Below are 19,225 nucleotides of genomic sequence, written 5' to 3'. Positions count from 1 at the left end.
CTGAATTATAAGAACTTAGATCAGAGCTAAACAAGAGTGTCGTTCTGTCTATTTCTTTCCAAAAGAAAGAAGAGTCAAAGAAAAAGGAAATTTTTTCCACCCCTACTATTTTCTCAAAACACAAAGATCTCCTTTGGTTCCTATCTTTCTAATCTCACTGTGTAACAACATTTAAAGACTATCATCCCAGGCCAACCAAACCTGTGAGGGTAGAATTCAATACCATCAGACCAAGGGCAAAAATTTGGCCTAGTGTATATGTACTGATTGGTAAAGTGAAGACACTGAACATACAACAGCAGGCAGGCATCAGAAGACCAAGGAAGAAACAATGGTATGTCTGCAACAAACTCACCATGACACCTGGAAAACTAAGCCATATCAAGAATTATTTCATGGATTAATGACCGTACCATTCGTGTATATTAAAGGTGGCAGGGTATACAGAGACACTGCTAAGGGACTCTTAATTTATGCATTCCTCCACTGTAAGTACATTTACAGAGAAAAAGGCATGTTGTTGTGCAACGAATAAGACAAAGGAAGGGAAAACAATCAGGTGTTTTTAAAGAAAATTCCCCAAGCCATGTGGCCCACATAGAAAGGAGGGTCTGAGGTCAAAGCACATCAATTTTTTTGCCTGTTAAGATTCTCCAAAGTTCTAGCCTTGTTTTGGGGCACAGTGCTAAGGTCTCAATAGTCTAGTAGCCCCTTGGGAAGAAAAGCCCACACCTACCCACTGAGCAATCTCTCTAGGCCATCAGAATTCTTGAGTTGTTACTTATTCTACAGAAACACAGTGATTTATTAGACCAGGAGAAGATAAAATCTCAACGAGAAGCCCCCAAATGGTTCACATTTCAAGGAAGTGTGTTTGTTTCACAGTGTATTCTACAAATTATAATTCATCTTTTATGGGTAAAAGACAAATCTCTAATTATAAATAAGAGAAAATTTGGAAAACATTCTGTACACTATTATCTTACTTGCATAACATTTAACGGCACCTATATTGAGTTCTATTGAGATGCTTGTTTTTCCTTCTTTAAGCACTAAACACCCTGAAGAACTAATGAACATGGAATCAGGAGTGCTGGTGATGCTGCAGCCAGTAACTTCTCAGGAACAAAGTGAAATGAAGTTTCCCGGCTTGTTCACACTTGCCTTCCTCTGGAAAACCATCCAAATAGGAGTCTGTCTTCTCTGGGAAACGGCTACTGAGAGTTGCAGTTCAAGCACTAATTAGTCACTATGAAATTACTGCCTTTCCCTTGGCGCTCTCACTTCATAAAGGGATTTCGAAACTCGCGCCCTTTTCCCTTACAGAGAGGTCTGTAGGGCAGAGAAATGTTGCCCATTCCTCCGGTAGTACTGGTTCAGGGAGTTAACTTTTCAGTGTTAGTTCGCTACAAATTGTTGATGAATCGTCTTTCGCATTTTGGATATTTTCTGCGTTTAGAGACCCCAGGGGTTTTCTACAGCAGCTGTCCAGGTTGGTGAGTTAGAAAACTTCAGTGGTTCTGAGTCCCCCGAGACCTCACAGCCAGACCAAACGGCCTAAGGCAAAGAGGATCGTGAGGACACTAGCCAACAGATCTTCTTGAAGACACAGAGGCAGTGCGCATGAACAGTCATTAAGCCAAGCTTAAACTCTAGAAATAAGAGCAAAGGACTCTAAAGAGGTGTGTAGAAATGCCGGCGTGTGTGTAGTAGCTGACTGTGTGGCCTTGGGAGCACACCTTTTACTTTTTACCTTGCCGCTTGAGCGCCTAGGAACCCAACCCAGAAGCCTGTTCTGTGTGCTGTCTCTCTTGCCTTTGGGATCATTCAGACGGTGGTGTTTGCCTCTGTTTTCTAGTTGCGTTAGCTAAGGAACGCAAGAAGAAGCCGGAACACTGTACCTGGGAAGATTGGTAACTAGTAATTCTCTCTATAGTTGGGGTGAAAGATGGGTCTCATTACATATTCCAGGCTGGCTTAGAGCACACTCTGTTATCCAGGCTGCCCTTGAAGTCCTAGTGCGCCTCAGCCTGCAATTACAGGTTAGCAGCCACCACACCCAGCGCTTCTATCTTGAAGGTCTGTCTGCTGGTTAGAGCACAGGGTTCTCACACTCCCTTTACAGAAGTATCTGGGATTTGAAGGGGCTCCAAGATCTATCTGCACAGGCATTTTCAATGCAACCGGCCCAAGGTGCCCACCCTGAGGAACACTGTACTTGAGATAATTTACTCAATTGAACCCAGCTTGGAAAACTTACTATGAATTGGCCACCACTATCCTGCCTTGAACAAATTCACCTTTCTCACATGTTCTTTTTTTCTTCTCTCAGACTACCCCCTTCTTCACACCATCTCAAGATATTCGGAGTCCTGTGTTTTCATTATCATCACCTCAAACTAAGCCTGTTTCCTCAACATCTATTCATGATAAGGTGGGAAGTAGTTGATGCCATACCATTATCTTCTCACTTGTGGATTTTCATGGCGAGCCCTACATTAGAAGCATAGATTTATTATTGGCATCTATGTAGAGCACATAGACAGATGGCTGAGAGAGGGTTGACTCAGGCCATTCCTGTGTCAATGAAGGAACAAGAGCTTATGTTATTCAAGACACCTAACTCTTCAGCCTCAGACAAGTTTTTTTTTTCTTTTGATGCTTGTGTTCTCCTTGTCCATCCGTTCATTCATTGGTGAGCTCTCACTACATAACTTGGTGAGCTCTCACTCATAACTTATGCCAGACTTGAACTCAAAACCCTCTTGCTGCAGCTATCCATGTAACAGGATTATAGGCATGTGCACCCATGCCTAGTGCCCAAGACCAGGTTTTAAAGGCAAGGAAAAGATCTCTTCAGAGAGCTGTAATATAGAGAAATGCCCGCTAGCCTAGCTGGAGAGAATTTTGGAACTCAGTGAAACTTATGTAATTATTTTAGAAAATAAAATTGGAAAATCCTCTATGGAAGGAACATGATTACTTGGGCTGTACTTCCTTATACATAAGTTATTAATTGCTTTGAGTTTAGCTGTTGAAAAAAAAAAACCCTTCATCACCAAGCAAACTGGCTAACCTAAATAATTTTATAGTAACACATTTTTTCTTTTCAGTCACAAGTCATGTTAATCTTAATCTGTGTAGATTGTCTCTTCCTGCTTTGATTTGTATTTGTACTTACAAGGCAAAGAAACTTGTTACTTTCTTTTTTATCTTTTTTATTCTTTTTTATCTTCTCTAGAATAAAACTTCTCCAAGGTCTAGATCTTTGTCTCCTTTGCTTACTGAGGTTCTTAAGCACTTGTAATGCCTATCATATGGTAGGATAAACTAATATCTAATTAACACAATAATAAACTATTTTCTTTGGATTCTTTTTAAAGATTATTTATTATGCATACGGTGTTCTGCCTGCCTGCCAGAAGAGGGCACCATATCTCATTATAAATGGTTATTAGCCACCATGTAGTTTCTGGGAATTGAACTCAGGACCTCCGGAAGAGCAGCCAGTGCTCTTAACCTCTGAGCCATCTCTCCAGCCCCAATGGATTCTTTAAAAAATAAATAGTAAAGACTTGCTAGAAGTGTTTGAGAAACTACTACTACCATTTTCCTAAATCAGTATAGCTTCTATTTCTAAACAATTATGCTTATGCCCAAAGATAAGTGTAGCTCTTAGGTCTCATCAAAGAAACCTTTTTTTTTTTTTTTCAACAGATGGAGCCTACTACAGGGATCCACAACTGTTCAAAATGTTGAGACAAAATGACCATGGGACACACAGCCCCAATTAGCACATCTACAACACAACTCCAATACCCATGCCCAGGAGACATGGTGGAAAAGGGAGCAGGAAGACTGTGAGAGCCAGAGGACCAAGATGCCTGCTGCAAGATAGTGTCTTTTAGACAGGGAGCTGCTCCCATGATCTCTCAACAATATGGCTGCCTAAACAGAACCTGCATAATGAACACACCAGTTGATGTGCCAATGAAGATGAGGGAAACTTCCTAAGACCTCACTTCTAAATGAAGACCTACATACAAGCAGTGGCTTTTGAGTGAGAATGAATGAGGTATCTTCAGGGGGTAAGCTCCCTAATAGGCGATCCATCTCAAATGGTCAGCCCCAAACACATATGTAAGTGCAGCACTGAATGGATTCAGTGATTATATATATGCTTATATACATATGTACACATACACATATATTCATATACACACATATATGTATATATATGAAGGGATCATGAGAGGAAGAGAGGAGGTAGAGGGTAGAGGAGAGATACAGGAGTAGAAAAGATGTAACTACAATGTATTTATGTATCAAATTACCAATAGAATTAAAGAGACGATTTGGCAACATGCACCTTAAAATGTGCTTAATTCTTATTTCTTCTTCCTCTTCCTCCTTCTCTCTTCTCTCTCTTCTCCTCTCTCTCTCTCTCTCTCTCTCTCTCTCTCTCTCTCTCTCTCTCTCTCTCTCTCTCATTCTATGTATGGCTTGGTGTGTGTGCTTAACTTTGGATATGGGTGATGTACGTATGTATACTCAACACTCTATGTGTAGTGTATACATGTATACGCTTAACTGTGTGTATGAGTGTGTGCTTGTGTATGTGAGGATGCTTTCTCCCGTGTATATGCATGTGGAAGCCTGAGGCTGACATCCAGTGTCAACTTCTTTTGTTCTTCACCTCATTTTTTTTTTTTTTTTTTTTTTTTTTGAGACATGGGTCTCTTATTGGACCTGGAGCTCACTGATGGGCTGGACTGACTGGCTAATCAGCCACTGGAATCTGCCGACCTCTGCCCCGCCCATGCCCTGTGGTTACAGATAGCTATTGCTGTGCAGGGCTTTTACACAGGGGATGGAAATCTGAACTCAGAGCTCATTCTTGCATATCAATCACTTTACCCACAAATCCCAGCACCATTTTTTGCCTAGCTGGTATTTAATAATTCTTTTTTAGACATAAAGAATCAAAAGTTTAAGTGCAAATCTCTTTTTTAAAGCTTATCGATGACAATAAAATGAAGTAGCTGAAATTTTTGTTGAAATAAGGAAATATGGGCTGGAGTGATGGCTCAGCAACCAGGAACACTGTCTGCTTTTTCAGAGGAGCCAAGGTGGAGTCCCAGAACCCACATTTTGGCACAAATGTAACTCCAGTTTCAATGGATCAGATCTCCTCTGGCCTCCTTAGGCATTGCACGCATGGGGTGCACAGCCGTATATGCAGGCAGAGCATCCACATACACAAACCACAAAAACATAAAAAATAAGAAAATGATTAAATAAGTCATGGTATGTCTATAAACTAGAATAATGTGTGACCATTAAACAAGGTGTTTAAAAACTCAGCAGAGTAAACTACATCAGCAAACCAGAATACACTGCAGTACCAATGAGAAAAATGTAAGTGCATAGGAAAGATAAGCATAAATTCATTAACACACGAGTAGTCATACGATAAATACACTTTCATTGTGTTTGCAAAGAGAAAAATATGCATTTGAATTTTACTATTTTTAATTTCTCTAATATTTTCTCATTTAATGTATCACAGAAAGGATATGTATCAAAGAATAGCCTGTCGCTCCTTTTAGCTAATGTGTGAAATGCATAAGCTAACATGGCTAATAATGGCTGCTATTTCGCATTTTATGTAAAATTTCTCCTTATGAAATAAGAAACTTTAAGCTTAGATGTAGGTTCTCATTCCCCTTCTATCCTAAATGGAGGACCTTTGTCCTTAAACACTTGTGCTGGATGTGATGACACACATCTGTAATTCCAGCATTTGGAAGGCTGAGGCAGGAGGACTGACACAAGTTCAAGACAAGCCTGGTCTATGTTACAGAGCAACACTCTATCTAAACAAACAAACAAACAGACAGACAGACAGACAGACAGACATGCCGGCACACACACACACACACACACACACACACACACACACACACACAATTTATACCATTTGTTGGCCTTCCCTTAACTTGTGTTGAAGCCTGATTATCTGCCCTTCGACTTTGGCAGAACTGAGCTACAACTATGAGGAGGAGAGTGACGAGCAGAGGTGATGAGAACACACAGCATTTGAGCAGCCCAGTGCAATGATCCATGGGCAATGCGCTGCCTAAGCAAATCATGACTCAGTTTCTACATTTGCAAAATGATGCTAATTACATAGCCAAATTCGGCAAATGTAGAAAACAAATAAGCTTATAGAGATCTGTGCTTTGCAAGTTTAAGTAAATTATGCTTAATTATACTCATTTGAGTAACTGTTGATTTCATTAAGAAAGAATCAGGTTACTTGGGAATGGGTCAGAGGTTAAGAGCTCTCCCAGAACATCTGGGTTTGATTCCCAGCACCCATATTGTGGCTCACAACCATCCTTAACTCCAGTTAAGAGGATCCATTAGGCAAACACATACAAACCTATAAACAAAATACTCATACACATAAAACCAAAATAAAATAAATTAAACAAAGAATTTAATTACTAAACAAATCTATTTTATATCATGTGTGAAGTCTCAAGAATTTTTTTTTTTTTTTTTTTTTTTTACCAACATCAATTTAAGACAGAATAAATTAAAGTTTAACTTCCAAAAAAAGATTGTCGCTCTAAGCTTTGGGCATCAGGGGGCGCCAAAAGAATTTGACTTGCCTGGCTCCTTCCACTTGAAATCACAGTTCACAGTTACCAAGCTGTTACAGTAAGGACGGTGTGATTAATGATGTGAGTATAATTAAGCAGAAGGTGCTCTTCCTGGCAAGCAAAACAGAACCTGGCATATAAACTATGTAGACAAGGCATACCTCTAGTTCACAGAGCCATTCTGGAATTTTATGAGAATTATAATTGATTGACTTTATCACTTACTTACAATTGAAATCTATTTAGTGAAGATGGTGGTATTGTGGGGCATGACTAAATGTATATCTAATTATTAATAATAAGAATGAGATCTTTTAAATATCTATCAGTGAGGTCTTGTTGAGAAGCCATTAATCCCATAGTTAAGTGTTTTTAACTCTCTGGTTGTTTTTGGTATAGCGGCAATCAGTGTTTATTCACATTATTTGATTTTTTTCTATTTTTGTGATATATGTTTTTAAACTCAGTGATACTTTATGAAACAAGGACTGATAAGAAATCAGTGTAAGTGGGCTGGAGAGATGGCTCAGAGGTTAAGAGCACTGACTGCTCTTCCAAAGGTCATGAGTTCAATTCCCAGCAACCACATGATGGCTCACAACCATCACATCTGGCCTGCAGGCAGAATGCTGTACACATAATAAATAAATAAATCTTAAAAAAAAAAAAAAAAGAAAGAAATCAGTGTAAGACTTGTCACCCCAGCTGGACTCAGTGGTGCACTCCTGTAATCTCAGCACTTGGGGAAGCAAAGGCAGGTGGCTCTCTGTGAGTTGGAGGCCAGCCTGGTCTACAAACAAAGTCCAGGACAGCCAAGGCTACACAGAGAAACCCTGTCTCGAAAACAAAACAACACACACACACACACACACAGAGAATTGTCACTCAACTCTGTGTGGAATCAGACCATGTGTGATGTGATGTGTTAACACCTAAGCACCACCAGGTGATTTAAACCATTTCACAAATTGTCAACTTTAAAAGCTCAAAGTGGAATGATGACATGATGATTTCAAAGTTATCATTCTCTAGGGAATAGCTTTTCTCACTGGTAGCAGGCAAGCTGAGAGAATGCTCAGAAAAGAGTGATCAAACAGAAAGCTGCAGAGAACACAGAATCTGAACATACCTACCTGTCTGGGGAGTTTGGTGGACAAAGGGTGAACTCCAAGGCTGCCAGTTTCTTTTACCCATTCCTTGACATCTCACTTGAAATACGTACTTGCTGTTTTGCTCCAGGTAGAATTCTGACTGCTGCACATGTGTGAAATTGGTGTCAAATGCTTTAACCTAAAATAGATGCACAATGGTAGTCAAGTGCTGTGGCGGCCTTTTAAAGTGGTTGTTTCATTCAGCAGATCTATGGAACACCTGCAAGATTGGGGACACTTCCTAGGGCCAGAGAAAATAAGCGAGAACACGGTACTTTGCAGAAAACATACCCTACCGCATGCAGGCTTTACAATTAAAAGCAAAACCCATACCGGTTTATATATGACAAGCTTGAAATCCCCAGAAATTCCAAACTGTGATCAATTTTATACTTTGGGATAGCTGTTTTCTGCCGCCTCCCACCCCCCCCCCCCCCCGCCCCGGGGCGGGGTGGAGGCAGGGAATGTAGAGTTTAATCGTAATTATTCATAGTCTTTCTTTTCAGTGGCTTTTTCTTTGAGTTAGGGTCTGACAAAGTCTAGGCTGACTTTAATCTATGCAGCTAAGGATGGTCTTGAACTTCTCACTTCTCTTGTCCCCACCTCCTAGCCCTAAGATTTCTGGCATGCATAGTTGCCAAGTTACTTGGTGCTGGGGATTAAATTCTGGGCAAGCATTGAATATTTCTATGAGTAATTTCCAGGAATGATGAAAATAACTCAGATGTTCATGATAAAAATTTAAAAACTACTCAGCAGCTAGATTGTTAAATTGTTCCTTATTGAGAATTATGTAAATTATACAATATGTATGAATGTGTGTGCACAAGTGAATGAAAGCAAATAAAACATTCGAGAGAGGTGAACTCTGAAAATACAATGGAAAGGAAATAGGAAAGAAAACAGCTCAGGAACACATTTGTGATTTTATTTCTGGTATCCTTTGTTATCAAACAAAGTGAAAAACACACCCCATATAAACTGGTTCATCCAGAAGAGAAGGCTCCTAGGGCTTACAGCACATCCTCCACAAAAGTGACTTACTGATGGTATAGACAGTTGTGACCTGCCATGTGGTGTTGGGAACGGAACCTCGGGCTCTTTACAAGAGCACAGAATGCTATTTTAACCAGGAGCCATGTCTTCAGTCCCTGAGTAAATTCTTGATAGAAGCTTAAGGTACCAAAAGGAAGACTTCAAGGTTAACAAGAAGCTGGAAGAGAGCCCGACATTCCTCGGAGGAGCAGGGAGAGGGGGGAGGGACACCAAGCACCAGTCCGTTGTATTGTTATAGTATTAGGGGCAGTTTATTATGAAAGGAAAAAGCACTCCAGAGAATGAGAGTGAGTGAGAAAGCTGAAGGAAAGGCATGTACTCAAAAGCACTTCTGGCCTTTTTTATATAGGTCATGTCCATAAGCACTCAGATCTCCAAGACTCCAAGCCATCAGAGATAGCCTGCCCTGTGTTGATACAGAAGAAACTGGTTCCCCTTTGGGGTTCTTAAGTCTCCTTAATAAAACAGTTTAAGATAGATTCAGACCCCAAAAGATACACATGGTATGTACTCACTTATAAGTGGATTTTAGCCATATATAGTATAAACATACTACAATGCACAGACCTAAAGAAGTAACAAGGAGGACCCAAGGGAGGATGCTTAAATCTCACTCAGAAGGGGAAATAGAAAAGACAGAGGTAGTGGTTGAGCAGAGGAAACAAGGTAGGAGAGGGATATGAGGGTGGAGATCAGACCTGGGGAGAGTTGGGGAGGAGAAAAGAGAAACTGTGGATGGGGACATGTCTATGACAAGCTGGAGATCTACGTCAGGGTAGGCTCCAAGGAGGACATGAGGTGGACTCTAGCTGTGACTCTTAGTAGCAGGGGCTATGGAGACTGAAGAGGAAACCCTATAACTGACAAGGTAAACAGAAGGATTGCTAGCAGGTAAACAAAAGCCTAAAGTCAGCATCCCTCAGAAACCTGTGATGCAGGTTTCCATCTGTTAGGAACAGCAGCTACTTCCCACATCTGCCCCTACAGCCAACTACATCCAGCGACGGGCATCTGGCTCCCTATTAACACACACCTGTAACACATATTAAAGTCCTCCAGGCTTTTCGGGCTCAAACCTTCTCCACTTGATACTCTGACTTCCAGACTATTCACCCCAACTCCCCACCCCTGCAATTGCAATCTGTCTGTGTAACACTGGCAAGGCTTTTCTGCCTTTTGCTATTCCCCCAAGGGATGGCCATGGCTGTCTTGAATTTCTGCAATACATCTTTCTTTCTACCCATGGAGTGTTCCAAGTTTGGTGTTTCCCCGGTGTCCTCATTTCCAGGTAAAAAGCCCACAGGTGCTAAGGAATACATGCTTAGAAAATAGACAAGGAAAAGGAAAAGTCTCACTTTTCTGAATAATTCAGAAAAATGGGCAGACTTGTGGCACTTCATTGCTACTGAGCTAATTACTCTATCTCTTTAGCATGGCAAGTTAGCCCACTTTCCTAGGGGTTGTTCCTTTAGTTTGGAGATTCTTAGCCTGTGGGTCGCAACTCCTTGGGAAGTCGAATGACTCTTTCACAAGACTATCGGAAAACACAGGCTTTACATTATGACTCACAACAGTAGCAAAATTACACTTATGAAGTAGCAATGAAGACAATTTTATGGTTGGGGGCCACTACAACATGAACTATAATAAAGAACTATGTTAAAGGGTCACAGCATTAGAGGGGTTGGGAACAATTGCCTTAGCCAAAGTGATTGGCTCAGCACAAATGGAATGCTAGGTCTCTGCCAGCCAGAGATTCTATTCACTCGAATAGGAAGTTTTGCCAGTCTAAAAGAGTGATAGAAACATATTAACGAAATGGGTCCCCTCTTTTCACCCATTCCTTCTTCAAGATGCAAGACCTCTTTTCTTCCTCCTGTTTGGAATTAGAGACAACTGCACACGCTGACTAAAAGCACTCCTGTGAACTTTCCCATTTCTTTGCAACATGTAAGAGGGGGCACACACTCTATCTCATGGGTCTGACCTCTCCTCAGACAATCCATCCCCTTCAGTGTGCACTTTAAGTTCCTAACCCGAATCCTTTTGTAATGGCGCCAGAACCCATGAAGGGTCTCAACTGAAACAGATGGCCTTTGGGAAACTCCTGGCCCCTCTACCCTTACTGCTGGTTCTCCACACTCCTCCACACTGGCCCCTGTCATGCTCTGGTGAGTCATCTTTGGAACAACTGTCATCTCTGGATCAGTCAAATGAAAGTTAATGTTGAGGCAGGCACCTCCCTTGAGCTTGGGCTAGAACCCATTCCTCTAAACCAGTCAGTTTTGGGGATGCCCAAATTCATCCGCACATTTGGGAGGAGATCAGGCAGCAGAGGAGGGCAGGCTTCCCTTACTTGCCTCCACTTGCTTGATTTGCCAAGGCTCATAAAGGATACTGCTCACCCTTGCCCAGCCTTGCCCACCTAAGAGTCTCCTTTCAGGTGCTTTTTCTCAAAATGCTTCATGCTGGGGGCAGAACTCATACCCAAGTGACGAATTTGCTTTTGTAACATCATCTCGTCTATAGAAAAAGAAAATAATGGCTTTCAATGGCCTAAACATGGTTCCTTTGATGTAAATATTTGTACAGACCTAGATTTTATGCAGCACAGTGGCAAATGGTTCAAAGATTTCTATGGTGAATGCCTCTTCTACCTCTACAAGAGCTCTTTTTCTCTACTGTATTTTCCACACAAAAGCTTCCATTCTAGAAAGTCTTTCTCCAGCTGGTTGGAGACTGCAACTTTACTGCAACTGCTGGCCTTATTCCTAGCCCAATTCTTTGCTTTGCTCCGATGACAAGAGGTCTGTTTTCTCCAGTGTTGGACTTGGGTTCTATTTCTCTCCTCTGATACATGATGGCTCATGCTTGCTACTTTCTGGCCCTCTGGGATCTTCCTAAAAGCATCCAGACTTTTCTTAGACCTGGCCTGGTGTTGACACCACCGTGTAGTTGCTCCCCATCTCGCTCTATGCAGGCATTCATGACTAAGGTAACTGCCATCTTGTTCTGACTCCATTTTGTGTTTACTTAGACATCTCTTGGCTTTCTACCCCACAATAGTCACATCTACCTTGGCAGCCCATTTGAAGTTTCCATGACTTTGAACATGGTCCAGATATACTAACCAAAATAATAAATATTTATACAAACTAAACATAAGCTAAAATAACTGAGGAAGTTGTAAGTTTAAAAAAAAAGTTATACCATGTCTAAAATAATTACTATATTCTTCCAGAGATGAATGTTACAATTCTTCTGACCATCAACTAACTTTTATGTAAATGATGGTCTTTGTGGCTTCTGCCTTTGAAAGTGCTATATACCTGAGGTTTGGCATCAAGAGATTTTGAGGCTTGATCTGGCTCCTGGTCACCAGCTAATAAAGGACCCATATACTTTTAATTGGCTTAATCCAGTATAGTTGTATGTTTCTTGTGTGGCTTATTATAGGTGCCCCACCCCATCTCCAGGGTTGCACATCACAGAAGCCATGACTGCATTTCCAGTAAAATATATACCAGCCCCCAATCTGCTGTTTCTCTTCCTGGCCAGTCCAAAGCATGTTCACATCCTCAATCTTTCTGGAATGTGGAGTCTACTTCACTCATGCTAACTTTTGACTCATTCACTCATCTACAATGGGTCAATTAAAAAGACAATGAAAAGCAGGATAAGGGGATTTATTCAATTAGGGGCTCTGATATGAAGTTTAGGTTCAAGTAAAGGGCAAAAGTTGTGCATAAATAAGTAGTCCTAGTTAAGGTGTGGTGCGGTCATCACTACCGTTATGGATCCAGTCTGTCTTTTAAAGTGGTCTAGGCCAGTCTGGTCTACAGTCTGCCCAGGACAGTCAAGGCTATACAGAGAGACCCTGTCTCAAAAAACCAAAAAGAAAAAAGAAAAAAAAAAGTGATCTGACAAAGCTGTGTGAAATTTCTCTCTGGGAGACAAAATATCCCCTCTGGCTGGAGCTAGAATCCCAGTCTTTCCTTTCTCTCAGTAAGAGATTCCTGGTGGGGAATTTCAACATCTTGGGGACCATTGTTTCAATATTATAATAGCAAAAGGGAGAGGCAATTCCCCATCAGGAAAAGACATTTATACTTGATAAACTAAAGTCAGTGAAATGAGCATATATGGACTTGTGAACATATGTATTTATTGATATTCAATAAATTCAATGTGGAACGACACAAATGTGTCTATGTCACTGACATAGCTCACTTAAACACAACCAACATTGGAGGTCTGGTCTTACTTTGTAGTTTGGACTACATTATGGTTGGTTTATTTTCCTATTGATATTTCTAGACCTCCTTAAATCTTGTTTATATGTCTCAACCCAGTCTTGGAATCCAAGAAGAGACTGTGAATTGAAGTTCTTTGATGAAGGTAAATCTGTATTAAAGATCTTGCAAATTGCTAGATCTTGGCTGATCAGAAGACCTGATTGTGGAGAGATGGAATGTTGTAGTTTAGATCTCGTATTTTCTTGGGCTTTCTTATCCCCCTTAAGCCATTTGTCTTAAGTTTTGCATTTGGCCTAACATTCTTTTAGATAAATGTCACAGAATATATTACTTAGCCCTCAGACCGTGGCATCCACTCCTCTCACGATTAACACACTATGTCCCTGTGTTATCCAAGGATTACTAAGGCACAGTGAGCAGGAGATTGCTGTAGATTGTACAATTTGAAAGCATAGCTGAGCTTTGACTAAAGCCTGTGATCTGAGCCACAAGGCTTTCCTTAGACAGCTGCCTATCTCTGCTCTCCAGCTATATCAGACAAAGGCAGCATCACTCCAGAACTGAGGAGAAAGGCATGGTCCTTTTCAACTTTTGATTCTTTTTCACTCTGGCCTTCAAATATTCCCACAGGGAGGCATGACCTAGATGAAAATATAAAACAAAGCTTCACCCTGGCTATTTTTGACTTAACTGGAAAATTATAGAAATTCTGTGTGAGTGGATGTACTTCAGAAGCAGTTGGAAGGGTTGAGATGAGGGCTTTGAAACCTGTTGTTTTTACTTTATGAATATTATCTGGATATATGGTACAAAAGAGCTTGTGTGAGGCACTTAGTTTCTAACTATATAAATTTGGAAACACTTGGCTTGACTCTTCCAGGCTTTACTTCATTTATATAATGAATGGAGTTAATACTACCTGTCACGCAGGGTTGTTGTAAGGATTACAGGAGCTAGTGAATGTGATGGGGATAGGAAAGACAGATAGAGGCACCTTTATATTGGCTGTAGAGCAGTTTTCTTAGAAAAATTCCCTCCATGGGAAGGGGAGGTTCATGAAGTTTAGGAGGTAAACAAAAAGTCACTCCAATGACCAAGACAAGAGAAACTTGGAAGATTCCCCAGGGCTCCTCTTTAGCATAAAAATGAGTAAATAGCTGTCCGAGGAGGTGCCTCTGCCTGCTCTGGGTGCTGCATAGAACAGAGGGGGTGGGGGGGGGAGAGACAGAGAGAACGCTCCAGGGTGGATGGTTTCAGTGAGTCATCGCCAGTGTTGGGGCTTTTTGGTGATGCAGCTGCTTTCGAGTCATCCCTGCTCCTGTGCGTAACTCTTCACTCATACTCTGTTGTCTTCATTTATCTAGCTTATATAGAAGCAATATTATATCTAAAAGTAATAAAAGCACATTTTCCAAATGTAACCAAACTAGACCCATTCCCTATGTCAGACTAATTCTGTGATATGATTTTATTACTGAGCCTCAAATAGACACCTCGAAGATGCTCTGGCTAAAAAGCATTGACTCCTCAGTTAGGCCCACAAGGTAACTATAGCAGGAGAAAGGCCACATCTTACTTTCATTTCAGGTCCCATTTGTCTCCTGTAGTTTGACTGAAGGCACAGGGACAAGTCATTGTCCTTGTTTCTTCTCAGGTAACATTGGGGTCTAGAAAGAGCAAGGTTACCCAGTACCACTCTCCCACCCATATGAGGGCATGCCTCAGTGAGGGGAAGGCATGCCTCCTCAGTGAAGGGGAGGGGATGCCTCCTCAGTGAAGGGGAGGGCATGCCTCCTCAGTGAAGGGGAGGGGATGCCTCCTCAGTGAAGGGGAGGGGATGCCTCCTCAGTGAAGGGGAGGGCATGCCTCCTCAGTGAAGGGGAGGGCATGCCTCCTCAGTGAAGGGGAGGGGATGCCTCCTCAGTGAAGGGGAGGGCATGCCTCCTCAGTGAAGGGGAGGGGATGCCTCCTCAGTGAAGGGGAGGGGATGCCTCCTTAGTGAAGGGGAGGGGATGCCTCCTCAGTGAAGGGGAGGCTGAAGCTGAGTACAGAGGTAATCTTCCGAGAGTACACCGCAAGTAGTAAGTGCACTGTCAGACCACCTTCTAGGAACAGAGCTGAAATAGCTTAATGACTCACACTGGGTAAGTACATATGCCTCTCGCCTTCTATTTAAAACTAAATATCATGTCATCCCTCTGAAGATGGCCCTGAATCCTGTTTATTTATTTATTATTCCAATTGTGGCCACAGTGAGACTCTTCTCTGCTTTTCACATGTCCACTTTCATTTGTCTCTTTGATTAATGTGTTGGAGACAAGTGACCAAGTATAGCCTTTTGGGGATGCCAATTTTGTACCCTAAAAAAATCTGATTTCAAGCCAACTATGTTTCTCCTAAGATACTTAGTAATTTAATCTTGATATTTAAGTACAGTTAGTTTGTTCAGAAATTCACTTTGCCTTAATCTTATCTCAGATTAAAGTTTATGTGACTAATAAACCTTAGAGTTTGTACCCTGTTTGAAGACTTGTTTTTATTTATGTGTGTTTGTCAGTGTGTGCAAGCACATGCATGCAAGCTGGCCCTGGAGGCCAAAAGAGGATTGTAAAGTATCCAGTGTGGGTGTTGGGACCCAAATTATGTTCTTCTTCAAATACAGCAGTGTCTTGACTATTGAGCTCCTGAATGACACAGTTTGATTTCACAACACACTTCTCTTGCTCTAAGCCGTACATCCCCACTCTGAATCGTTCCCAGCCACCATCTTGTCAGCCTTCAGCATAGCGTGCTTGGATTTATATCCGTGAATGCGGATGTAAATTTCATCCCAAGAGACAATCATACGAAGCGGATATGGTCCCATTTAGTTGCTAATTCAGCCTACAAAAGCAGATGGTAATTTCAGGGAACAACCCCATTCAGAGGCAACACCGCAACCACTCAGACTAGAGTAGTTCAACGACCATATCAGTGAAAAGTGGGGGAAGCTGCCCTTCCTAAGTCCAGCCTGAACGTGCTGATTAGCTCTTTTGTAAATAGTTTCCTCATGTGCTAAGGAATAATGAGAATTTAGCTTACCGTCCACACTTGGCTTGTTGTTGCTTTGTATCTCATTTCACAGAATCCTTTCCCGATCATGGTTTTGCTATTCCAGTAAATTATGGTCTTGGGCACAGTAGCATTCACAGTCTCAGCCCTGGAGATGATGGATGCAGAAGGTATCACTAGAAAAAGAATCATAGTGATGGTGGTTGAAAAACTTCCCCAGGGAGAAATTGGTACCTTTTCATCAACACATAGACGTATCAAAACTCGATACAACATCAAATTCATGATCTAAGTAACAGCTGATGAACCTTGTCTTATTTTCTGATTTACGATGTAAGAGAGAAATGCTTCTTATAAGCCCAATGAGTCTCCAGCTGCTGGCCCCATTATTTGGAGTATAAGAAAATTAGGAAGATATATTTTCTTCCATGGTTTGGGTTTTAAATGTGCCCAATAGCCCATGTGTTAAAGGCTTAGTATCCAGGTTGACACCACTGGGAGATGGTGAAAACTTTAAGATGCTGGAGGATGTGTGTCATCAGATGTTACATTTTCAGACAAATGATTAAAGCCATCATGGATATTACAGATTTTGATCCCACTTGTATTAAAGAAGATATATTATAGGGTTGTTTTTTAAAAAAACTTTTTCCAGTCTGATTACCTACATTTATACAATAGAGAGATTAATGTTCACAGTAGCTGGCAGGAGACAATTCTCTTTCTATGCCTAAGTTTATTTTGCTGCCCCATATTTCAACATTGCCTTCCCAATGTTTTTATTTGGGGGGGGTGGCGTATATTGAGACAGGGTTTCCCTGTGTAACACTGGCTGTCCTGGAACTCACCCAGGTTGGCCTTCAACTCACAGAGATCTGTCTCCCAAGTGCTGGGATTAAAGGTGTGCACCACCACTGTGTCAGTACTTTCTGATGTTCTTCAAGCCCAACCTTGGAGCTATTGTGTGGAGATTGCTCCCAGGAGAGTCTTCTGTGCTCAGTTTCATTAAAAAAAAAAAAAAAAGATGCACTGAACTTGCAATAGCTTGTTATTAAAATGTCACACAATGAAAAATCATTCATTAATAATAGGATGACTTTGTTCATTTGAATCTCCTCATTGATCTCTGCTATTCAAATTGAGCTTATTACTTTATTTTGGGATAAGAGAAGGTGAGGAGTGCAGTGAAAGCACTGAGGAGGAGGTAAGGAGGAGAGAGGAGGAACAATTCCAAACTTCTGTTCACACTATGAAAAGCCAGATTTGAAAGCGGAGGCCACCTGAGAATTTCTCCAGCATCCATGATCAGTGATGGTTAACTGCAGCAAGTTTGCAAATCTGGGGTTTGCTAGCAAATTCTGCTGCTACTCTTTACCAGCTACAGCAAAATATTTTTATCATTTTATTAATCTGTAAAATGAAGACAGTACTACCATATATGGTTGTTTTAAAATATGATGTGTACTAAGTTTCTGGAATACAGCACATGTGCAATAAATGGAGGTGATGATATTGAGATTATAATTACAATAACAGTAAAACTGTTACGAATTATATTTTCCTTCCTTCCTTCCTTTCTTCCTTCCTTCCTTCCTTTTTTATGGTTGTATGTCTTTACCTCTGTCTTTCATTTTGCTTTTAGTAAAAACTACATCGTCTCCTCTTGTGTCTACTATTCACCTCTTCTATTTCCTTCTCCCCTTGATTCTTTTCTCTATCAAAACAACACTCATCACTAGACTCACTCTGTTTTTTTCCTTTCCAGACATTAATGAAGTAATTAATATTGTAATGCATACCAGACTACCGATGTTCCTGTATTTCTTAAAATGTTTGGAGTTTAAGGGGTGATTTCTTTCGTTATTTGACTATTACTTTATGTGTGTAGCACTTACACTTTGATTGATAGTGATTGTTACTGCAACTACTTTCAGGGACTGAGCCTGGTTCCCAGAACACTGGCCTAACAGAGAAAACACCGAAGCTTTAGTGTCCATTTTGAACACTGAAAACATTTCCATTTAAAGAATAAGTATGACAAAAGACATCCAACCCTTTGTTTACACTAGATAGTCACACTATGACTCCTCCAAAAAGTATGAGTCTGATAATAACCACCTCTAATGAAATCTCAGATAAACAACTTAATGAAGTGCACCATGGAGCCTCGAAAACACAACAAGCGAAACTTCAAAGTTAGGGGCGGAAAATAATAATTAAAATGGTTTGGTCCCACAAAATGAAATCCCTTTTTTCAAAGTCTGTCATTGAGACAAAAGCCAGCATTCCCTCAGGGACTTAAGAAAACAGTCTGTTTCTGCTGAAAGGAATCATCCTCCTTATCTCTGTCAACAGAGACCTCTGGTTCTTCCACTAACATGTGTCTGTGGTACCTATTAGAATATAAATGTCGATGCTGCCTTCTAGGCTCCTTCAACCCCAACTCAGAAGTAGCTGTTAGTCCTTCAAAGCCCTCCACCTCAGCTCACAGATTCCCCTCCCTGGTACCTGGTCCCTTAAAACCCTGGAAATCATCATCATCACCCCCACCCCCAAAACCCCACTGCTTCTCTCTGCTTTTCTGAGAGACAGCCTTGGTAGTTTAGAATAAACTCGTCCCTTTTCACACATGAAGTGGCCATTTTGGTTTCTTTACTGCGCCCATTTCATTCAAAGATCAGTGCAGAAATTAACGAGAAAAGCAATAGTAAGAATCAATTAAACAAAGAGTTGGTTCTTTTAAAAATATAAATAAAATTGATCAAATTAATTTCATCAAATTAATCAAAAGAGAAAGGACCCAAATTAGTAAAATTAGAGATAAGAAGGAACACATACACGTGCCAGTGACATTCAGAAAGATCACTTGGTCTGGCAGCACGCAGAGTCTGCCTGTGAGATCATAAGCTGTGATGCCTGCACTCCCTGGCTGCAATATTTGTACTCTAACGGTAGGACTAGTGGCTTCTAATACTTGCACCAACCCTTGCCCCTTGCTTCTCTTCCACACCTGTAAATTCAGAGACTTGTGACCTCATGCCTT

At 41.0% G+C, this 19,225-nt stretch overlaps 1 protein-coding gene across 1 annotated transcript in view; it reads right to left on the bottom strand.

Moving 5' to 3' along the window:
• Positions 1 to 19,225, bottom strand: part of Il23r (interleukin 23 receptor) — a 57,233-nt gene that overhangs the window by 16,934 nt on the left and 21,074 nt on the right. Inside the window, exons 6-7 of the mRNA XM_051152235.1 lie at positions 16,213 to 16,358; positions 7,802 to 7,958 (exon numbers count right to left, since the gene is read on the bottom strand). Of these exons, the coding sequence (XP_051008192.1) occupies positions 7,802 to 7,958; positions 16,213 to 16,358 (303 nt within the window). The remainder of the gene's footprint in view (positions 1 to 7,801; positions 7,959 to 16,212; positions 16,359 to 19,225) is intronic.

This window comes from Acomys russatus, chromosome 10 (genome assembly GCF_903995435.1).
Source record: "Acomys russatus chromosome 10, mAcoRus1.1, whole genome shotgun sequence".
In the NCBI taxonomy this organism is placed as follows: Eukaryota; Metazoa; Chordata; class Mammalia; order Rodentia; family Muridae; genus Acomys; species Acomys russatus.
The sequence above is the reverse complement of the archived record's forward strand: the minus strand, read 5'-3'. Positions and strand labels throughout refer to the sequence as shown.